A 9876-nucleotide genomic window follows, 5' to 3' on the forward strand; every position below is an offset into this window, starting at 1 on the left:
TTGTGTATAAATTCAAAAAAATCAATTAATCCAATTCGGTTTGATTGTACTACAGTGATTACTTTTGATTGTGCGTAGATCTAGATAAACCAACAATATGTCTTCTTGTGCTATGTTACTTTTGATTATATTTCTTAGATGGCTTATATAATTGTGTTTATACTTGTAGTATTGGACTGATTGTTATTGTACTTATACGAAATATATCAACTTGAAAAAAAACTTACACACTATTAAATATTAATTTAGTTGAAATATAACCAAATAATATACACAGTTACACACAACACAAAGAAATTGGGGGGATGAAAACTGTAAATTATAGCAGGGAAGGGGCAAGAGGAGAAATTAATGAAAACGGCAGGCTATAAGAGACGGAGCATTAAAAAGGAAGGAAAAGGATTGCCAATTTTCATGTTTTCAATATATGCATAATGAAATGGTAAGAATATTATGACTCTCTCATCTTTTAATCACCAATGCCCTATATAATAATGTGACTGCCAAAATATTTTAGTCGTGGGAAGGGGGAGGCCCCTCTCACTTGGGAAATTCCCAGTCTCTCGCTAGTCTTCACTAAAATCATAGCTGTTTCTATATTGTATACGGCTTGGTCTGATCATCACAAAGGACATATCTATCTGAACAACACCTCCTCCATCCACACAAAAACCCATTAATGGCAGTGTAAAAAGGTGGTATCCCACCTGCATCGGATAGACCAAAGTTCACTACATAACTTCATGTTTCAAATTCTAAAGATTTTTTTTATTATAGCCGACATATGTTGTATATAGTTAATGATTAAATAAGACTATTAAGTTCAGACAAAACATATATATAAAGATTTTTATATATATTGTGGACTTTGTACGAAGTAATATTTTATGGGGCAAGCTAAGTACTTTTTGGGATGACCAATCACAGCACAAAGAGAAGCAAAAGAAAAATAAGTTAAGGTGTCTCAATCATGTCACCGATGAAGAATTTAAAAGGTTATATCATATTCCACAGGAGAATGTTTGTGGGAAGAAATTATGATATTTGTTCACTGTATTCCTGATTTTATAAATAGAAGATAACTATACAAGCAATATATATATATATATATATAGGGCTTTGAACATGTGGAGATGAGAGATGTATATCTTAAGAGAGAGCATGGCTGTTATCATTTCTCTTCTCAGACCTTTGTTGAAAGTCTTGGGATGGAAGGCAGGGATCTTAATCATGGCCTTGAGGAAGTATCAATCATCTCCCTCTAATTGCAGTGAGCTTTTCTTCTTTTTCTTTCTTTAAAAAAACAAAGTGAGTTTTTTTTAAGCAAAATCGTGTATCGAGGGATAGCTGCAAAAAAGTGTGGATGAAAAGAAAAATAATTAATTAAAGGGAGGAGGGAGAAGGGATTGTTGAAGCTCCTCTCTCTTTCTTTATTTCTTTCTTTCTTCCTTTTAAAGACTACTTTAAGATGGAAAGTTGAAAGAGTAAAGAGGGAAAAAATAAAACTGGGAAAAGTTGCTTAGCTAGAATCACAAGGGACGTGTATATGCGGTTGTTGTCACCTGAACTGTTTTCTTTGATTAGAGTGAGAGATTCCTAGAAACTAGCAGTGTAGCAAAATTTTAATTACTCAATCTTGGGTTTTTCAAGCCTTTTTCTTTTGTTCCTTTTAAATTTATCATTATGGAATCTGAAAATCCCCATCACCAGCACCAGCTTCAAGACCAGCTTGTTGGGTTATCTTCTTCTTTACCTATCTCTCCCTGTTATGGAGTTTCAAGCACCCATTCTTGGACCCCAACTACCCCGAGTATTACTTTGTAAGTTACCCTTTCTCTCTCATGAAGCTTTCTACATATATATTTGTCTCTTCATGCTTCACAGGCTACTATGAATTTTACTTTAACTCCGAAATCTATCGTCCTTTTTTCTTTTCTGATTTGATGTGCATCAATCACAATTATGTAGTTCAAATTTACTTATTTATCAGTTTTTTTTTCCCGGAGAATATTTTCTTTTTCTTGCATTGGTTTTGGATTCCTAGAACTTGTTGGTTCACCGAGTACACTATTTTAGATACTTATTCAATGTAGACTCCGTTTTTTTAGGAACAATCCAAATTATAATGGGGATATATTGCACTCAAGGCAGAAAAATGACATGTTAACATCTCCTCAAAACAGTTCCATGATCCAAGACTGGGCTAACAGCGATGGGAGCTTCACCACGAGATTTACTGATATCCTAAGCGACAGTTCCTCAAGCGTCGGATATTTTCTTCGGCTGCCTCAAGCAAACTACTTGAAGAATAACGAGCAAAGGGATTTGAATGATCTCAGCGAGAAACTATTGCTCAAGACAATGTCTTCTGGTTTCCCGATATTTTCTGCCGAACCAGTATTTTATTCAAGTATCCAGAATTGTTTTATCCCTAGGAGTAGTTTTTCACCAAGTAGAGGGAGTTTCAGCCAGATTTATCCTAGTATAAATATTTCAAGTTTGAACCAAGCTTCTTCTCCCCCGAATATCCCGAGCTCCTTTGACATGAATTTGGAGGCCTTGGATCTCTTAAATCCTGCCAGATTTAGCAGAAGCAGTAGATTTAGCTATCCTTCAGAAGATCATCATGATAATCTTGGTTTATACAAAGAGATCAGCCCTTCTTTTGGTCTCCATCACCACCATAATTTGCTGCAGTCAAATCAAAGGCCCGCAGCTTATTTCCCTAGTAAAGTAAGTCCTTCCTATTCTTTCTTGTAGCAGCATTCATTTCTACTACAAACCATCCCCCAAGTACAAAACATTATTGTAATTCTTAATACTACACTGCACTGTCATGGCTCTGAAGTCTGAAGCTTAAAATATAACACTGCATGTTTTTTTACTTCATGCATTGAACTAAATCATGGAATTCTGATTAGAATATCGGCATATCTATAATACAATTTAGTACTCAACTAATTAACACGAATAATAAGTAGACTACGATTAATTAGTGAAGCACTTTCTTCAAAGATCCTAAGGGAAAAAAGAGATTGAAAAGTTGAAAACCTTTATTCATATAGGAATATTATCATGTTCAAAACTATACTCGTTAAAAGAAAAATATAGGGGGCACTCTTCAGCTTTAATCGATGCATGCTTATATCTACAGCAGAACTTTATGTCTTTATTTTCTTTTGTTTCATTTCTTTTTGGATGATCATTTAACTGATCTTTACTCTTTGCACTCCATGAAAGATATCACCACCCTTCCCCACTGAAATAACCGAGGCAAAGAGACCCAGCATTTTACCGGAAGCAAAGGCAACAGCATCAGCAGACAAAAAATCTCGTTTGGAGTCAAGCGCCTCCTGCCCTCCCTTTAAGGTGACCAAAAATCTTAAACTTGACATTATTGATTGTTAATTTACATATATTCCGACCTTAAGTATTATGTTTGGTTTTGCATCAACATGTAACAGGTTAGGAAAGAGAAACTGGGAGACAGAATTGCAGCTCTACATCAATTGGTTGCTCCTTTTGGCAAGGTAAAAGAGGAAAGAAACACAATGATAAACAACTACCAGTAGCTGCTATGCTGATAAAAAGAAGAAAAAAGAGAAGAGAGAAGAGAGTGAGAGAGAGATTTATTTATTTAGTAGTAATAGTATTAGTTTAAGGTTTTTGATTTGATTAGTGGGTGATTAATGGAAAATGACGAGGTTATTTTTGCATGCGGTGCTGGTGGGGAGAATATTACAGACAGATACAGCGTCCGTACTAATGGAGGCTATTGGATACATCAAATTCCTTCAAAATCAAATCGAGGTACCCATCAGTATCACCTTCCGAAAACATTCTCCTTGAATTTTGTGATTTCTTACATTATTATATTTTACTATTAACTATTCTCTGACACATTCTTAAATTATTAATTCCACCTCAATTTGTTGCCCATCGGAAACAGCCACTATGTGGGACTGCAAGCCCCCAACTTGCTATCCTCTCTAGAAGTTTACCCTAAAATATTAGGGTTCTTTATAGGGTTGTATAATTATACGCTTCTCTCCTCTTAAGTATACCAAGTCCAAGTTGAGGTCCTTCATTATTTTATTCATCCCACCGAACAACTATTACAACGTATAGTGCTGTATCTGTAGGGTAGTAGATAGCCTTTAACCATACCATCCCATGGGAATTTTTGTTTTTGATTTTGATCAGATTTCGGAGTTTCTTCAGTTCTTTTCAGCAGACAAACTGTCTCCCTTTAGTTTAGAGCTCAGTCCTTACTTCATGTATGTATATATCATTGAATGATTAAAGTTCCTGTGTTTGGCAGACATTAAGCGTTCCGTATATGAAGTCATCTCCCAATAAAACATCCAGATCCAAACAAGGGGTAAGCAAAACCTATCTACATTTGCCAATGGAAAATATAACCTTTTTCTTCATTTAATTTTATGGAAATTCAAATAATTCCTATTACTAGTATAACTTCAATGCTGAAAATTGTTTTAGGCCTCGCCGATGGAGGAAGAAGAAGCACAGCGAGATCTCAGAAGTCGAGGTCTATGTCTAGTGCCATTTTCGTGCATGTCTTCTGTGACTAGCGACAGTGGCGGCGGTATTTGGCCACCACCACCGAATAACTTCACCGGATGAACTTGAGAACGGCTGTCTTTGGAAGCGACAAGGGAAATGTTAAAGATCTTGGGACCTATATATTATCATGAGGAAAATATACTGATCATCATATTTGCCGTTAAGTCGGCTAGGAGAATAATAAGTGCTAGCTTTGGTTTCAATGGAACAAATTTGGTCATCTTGTTTAATTTACAAGCTTACAAGACGGACCAAACTTGATCCATTAACAATATTAACTCTTTCACTTTTTAATTTATAGTTTGTACCCTTTAAGGAGCTTCTTTCACATTGTGTTTTGATCGTTAATTTATTGCAATAACTATCTTAATTAGCTAGGCTGCCTACGTCTAACATATTCCTTCAATCTATTAACTTCTTTTTATCAAATAATCTATAAAACTTAAAAGCCATTTAAAAGTGGGACTGCGTTTTACAGGAAAGGAGAAAATATGATGAAATTGTTCAAATATTTTCTTATGTTTCTTTCATAGGCCAGTGTTTTGAAATAAAGTCTTGATTGATAGTATTTAGCATATCCTTTACTTATTTTGTAATCCAACGTTTGTTAAGTTAATTTTTTCAAAGGTTAAATGCATCATGCATGTTAGCGTCAAAGAAAGCAAATTGGTTCACATTAAATAATGGGTGAAGTACACAAATGATCCCCCAATTATAATGTGCTACTTTATTGAGTCTCTGGACTATTAAAAGTAACAAAAAAGATGGTCACCCGACTGTTAATATGTTTCAAACTAGCTCATCCTTTTTGTTGAAAAATTGGCATACATCTAAGCTGGACATTAACCTGTTGTATGTGATATGATAAAATCATATATGACATAATGAGCTATAATGGATGATCTATTTGAGTTGCATAGTTTATATGATTAGTCAGATGATCATTTTGCAGCTTTTAATAGTGAGGAGACTCAATAAAACAATGTATTATAGTTGGGGGAGTCAAAAAAATAGTACCCTATAGTTTAGTGACCATTTTGTAACTTTTAATAGTTACAAGACTCAATAAAATAAAACCCTATAATTAGGAGACCATTTTATAACTTCTAATAGTCGAGAGACTCAACAAAATAGTAACCTATAGATGAGAGACCATTTGTGCACTTTACTTTTAAATAATATGATCAGCTAAATAATTCAAATATTTTTACAGTTATATTGTAACACCTTAATACTATACGACCCGAAGGTCGCCCGACCGGAGTATTACATGACATGACCGAAGTGGCTAACCCAATTTTTTTTAAAACACATGGAAATTAATATTTAAATACCATCATTAAAACCATAAAGTAAAAGAATGAGTTTTTAAGCTTACAGACTATGAGCTCTCAAATAGGTTCTAAAATAATACAATTCAAATATTTTCAAAATAGAGTTACGAATAGAATAAATAAAGGTCTATGAATAGTACATGTCTTCTAATAAATGACTCAAGAGGTACTCTGTTGCTGCTCTGAAAAGTCTAGAATTTTAGTTGTGCGATAAACTCCTCGACGCTCCTCCTCAGAATCTCCTTACGGAAAAAAAATTCCGAACACTGAGCTTACAAGCTCAATACCACACTAATAACTAAACTATACTACATGCGTCCACTACATGGTCATGCTAGCAAGCAAATACATAAACATAAAAGTATACTAAACACACATATTGAGGTAGGCGTCATGGTGTGGTTGAAGGATTTGCGTATTTCGAGACACACACCCCTCTAGCATACCTAGGGTGAGATCTGAAATTTTTGCATCAGAAACTTACACCTGGCTGACCTACTCCTTGTGAGAACATGTGGCATCTATGCCCGGCCAGCGACTAAAGTGCTTTGGCACTAGTTGAGATATATTCAAATATTTTAGCCATATAAGACAATCATCATACTGTTAAAGTAAACCGTGTATATTGATTATTTCACGAGCGTCACACAATGGCTAGTTTTATGTCTTCTTACCTCATATCATTCCTAGTTGTATCTCCATTCATTAACTGTTCTCACTTGTAGTTTTATTAGTGAAGTCTAATGTTATTAGACCCATTTCCAAACCCCTCGATCAAATTGAGTTTCTTACCAAATTCAATATGAGGGTGCTAATACTAAGCCTTTTAGTATTTATATTGACCTTTGAGTATCGATACTCAACTTGGTACCGATATTAAAGCTGGTTATTGGAATCTAAGAAAACTTGATAGTATCGATACTCTTAACTAGAGTCTCAACACTTTTGTACTAGGGTATCGATACCATCCTGAGTATCGATACCAAAATTAGGTTTGATGTTTTGGAAATAATCTCAGTATCGATACCCTTACATAGGGTATCGATACCGCTGCTTCACATGGTATCGATACTCCCATGAGTACTGATACCAAAAATGACTACTAGAATTTTACATCTAAAGATTGTATTTATACCTTACCCTTTTGTATCGATACCGAACGAATAGTATCGATACCCTATGAACATGGTATCAATACCACTAGCCAAAAAACCCCTTGTTTTAAGCTATCTCAATAATAGTATAGGTATTGTTCATCTAGTACTGATACTCAAACCCAGAAATACCTTATTTTGAGCATGGAGATGACACCCAACTCTACCCATTTGCCCTTTAAGGGCCTTAAATGTTATTTAAGTCTTTTGTATGATTAAATGATTTATAAAAGGCCAATTTTCATGTTAAATGACATCATAATTGAAATCTACCATGAATGTGTTCATAAGCTTCATGAACTCATGCAAGCTAATTAAGAACATCTAATGACTTACAAGGGGTATAGAGAAGTTAGAAATATGTTACCTTGTTACTAGTTTACTGAAAAAAATATTCTCACTCAACCAAGAACTAACTTCTTTTTGCCTTTGGTCTTTGAGATTTCTCCAACTAAGGATGACAGACATGTATAATTTTGTGGATTTTGCATTGTACCCGCTCCAATTTAGGGCGGGATGGGTATAAGTTTAGTGGGTAGTGGACGGTCGTAGATGTAAAAAGTCATACCCACTGTGGGTAGTGGGTAGGTGATGGGTTTGAGACCTTACCTGCCCTGTATCCACCCACCTTGCATTCACCCGCCCCACATCCGCTCGCCCACTAACTACCAGCCATATAAATTTTGGACCATTTTGAATTTAGGTATAATTTTAAAGATTATTCTATAAATATTGAGATTTTATAGGAAATGACTTATAATTTAACCAAATGTTAAAGTATAAAAAAAATTTAGAATTGAAAACCGTATTATATAATCTGTGAGGTTGTTGTTAGGTGGGTATGGACAGATACAGACGGGTATGAGATGGGTGGTGGGTAATTAATTGGGTAGTGGATGTGGGGGTGGATTTGAGAATATACCCGCCTGGGAAGGTGTGGATTTAATAATTTTATCTATCGTGGGTGGAGAGTAGGTGGTGAATACAAATATATTAGGTGTATATAGGGATGGGGGAACAGGTATCTACACCAACCCCGCTCCTTTGCCATCCCTATCTCCAACCACTTTCGCTAATCCTAGACAAGGAAAATGAGTTACTAACTCATTTAGGAACTTTAATCGAAGTTAAGAACACTTCCTATAGCCTAAATCTATAAAAAAAAACCAAACTAAAAATTTATTGTTTTCTAAAACCCCATTGAACCCCATTTATGGTTTCCATGGCCAAACCTTCATATTGTGGGCTTAAAAGGAAGCTTATGATGAGGAGATTTCATTCCTTACCTTAGCAAAATTGAACTAGGATTGTAGACCAACAAAGCTTCAACCTTTTTCTCAAGTTTCTAAGGAGAATGATGGAGTTGGAGGAAGAAGAAAATGAAAAAGATGTGGGAATAAATGTAACACCCCCAGACTGATACAGGTGAACCGATCCGATCTGAGGTGTTACATTAGGGACACCGAAGTGACCCACATTAAAAATCAAGGAAGATTAAAAATTTACCAAACACAATTTAAAATCATAAAACCATGTCAACATATTTTCACCACCCATTTTATCTGGGTGGTGACGTTTTAGTGGGTTATTATTAAATATAGTTTTATAGTATAGTTCTATAAATAATATTAGTATAGTTTTTCTAATAAAATATAGTTTATAGTTTTTGTAAATAATATAGTAGTTTTAAAAATATAATATAGTTTAATATGATTCTGTATAATATATAGTTTTTATGTGAAAGTTTTTTTAATGTATATTTTAAATTTTTTTAAATATATATTATATTAGTATAGTTTTAATATAGTATATGGTTTTATTTTAATTTTGTTACATGGTAGTTCTAATGTTGGTATAAATAGTTTTGGGTATATGACATGGTCTTAATATTTGGATTTTCAAATATGATTAGTGCATTAAATAAATAATAGATAGGCCAATTATTTTTACAAAATAAATAAATGATGTGTAGCCCAATATATTAGATAAGTATAGTCCATTTATAAATACAAGTCTAATTTACAAATCATTTTTTTTTCCAAAAAAGCCCAAAAATATACAAGCCCAATATGTGATAAAATGTTGGAATCCCTATTTTTGCCCCTTGTTTGGCGCCCATTGCTTTGGTTTTGAGGGGAATTTTTTGATTTTTCATGCCTTGGAAAGATGCATTATGGGGCCCCTTCATTTATTTGATGCATTGAATGAGAGTTTGTGTTTTCAAGTGAAAAAACCATAAAATAGTGTGGACCATCGATTAAATCTAGATCCAAGGGCAAAGAAAGTGCCACGTCAGCACTAGAGTGTCACCGGAGTCTCGTCGGCGTGTAGCCAGAGCGTCGTTGTCACCACCAGCGCATGTAGTTCACGCGCCACTGTCCTCCAAGCACTGGTCACCGATTTTCATCATTTCAAATCGAAAAAAATCATAAAAATTGTAAAAATATTAAAGTATGAAGAAAGCTTCTAGAATCTCAAAATTGAAGATTGTTGAAATAATTCATTTTAACAAACTTTGAGTGGGATTAGTAGCAAACCATAGCCATTTTTTAGTATAAATGAGCACTAATCACACCATAATCGTCAGAGATTAAAATCATCAACTAAACTCAAGAAAAGGAGGAAAAACAAGTGAAAAATAAAGAATATACCCTCGTCAGAGTCTCATCGGAGTATCACCGAAAGTTCGGGATTTGCTTGAAGGCTTGCATCGAAGGTGAACTTTGTTTTTTTCTTTGTTCCTTTATTTATTTTGAGTAAAGGGGCGGTCGTTAGATTTGGGTGGCTAGCGATTGGTGGTCGGC

At 34.5% G+C, this 9876-nt stretch overlaps 1 protein-coding gene across 1 annotated transcript; it reads left to right on the top strand.

Moving 5' to 3' along the window:
- The first annotated feature begins 1176 nt into the window (after window positions 1-1176).
- LOC120114720 (transcription factor bHLH110-like) lies at window positions 1177-4977 on the top strand. Its single transcript, XM_039135528.1, has 7 exons — window positions 1177-1820; window positions 2109-2733; window positions 3241-3369; window positions 3465-3530; window positions 3745-3810; window positions 4322-4381; window positions 4501-4977. Exons 1-7 carry the CDS (start codon window positions 1684-1686, stop codon window positions 4642-4644), a joined length of 1227 nt encoding a protein of 408 aa, XP_038991459.1. The 5' UTR covers window positions 1177-1683; the 3' UTR covers window positions 4645-4977.
- The last annotated feature ends 4899 nt before the right edge of the window (window positions 4978-9876 follow it).

This window comes from Hibiscus syriacus, unplaced genomic scaffold (genome assembly GCF_006381635.1).
Source record: "Hibiscus syriacus cultivar Baekdansim isolate YM2019G1 unplaced genomic scaffold, ASM638163v2 tig00110239_pilon, whole genome shotgun sequence".
Taxonomy (NCBI): Eukaryota; Viridiplantae; Streptophyta; class Magnoliopsida; order Malvales; family Malvaceae; genus Hibiscus; species Hibiscus syriacus.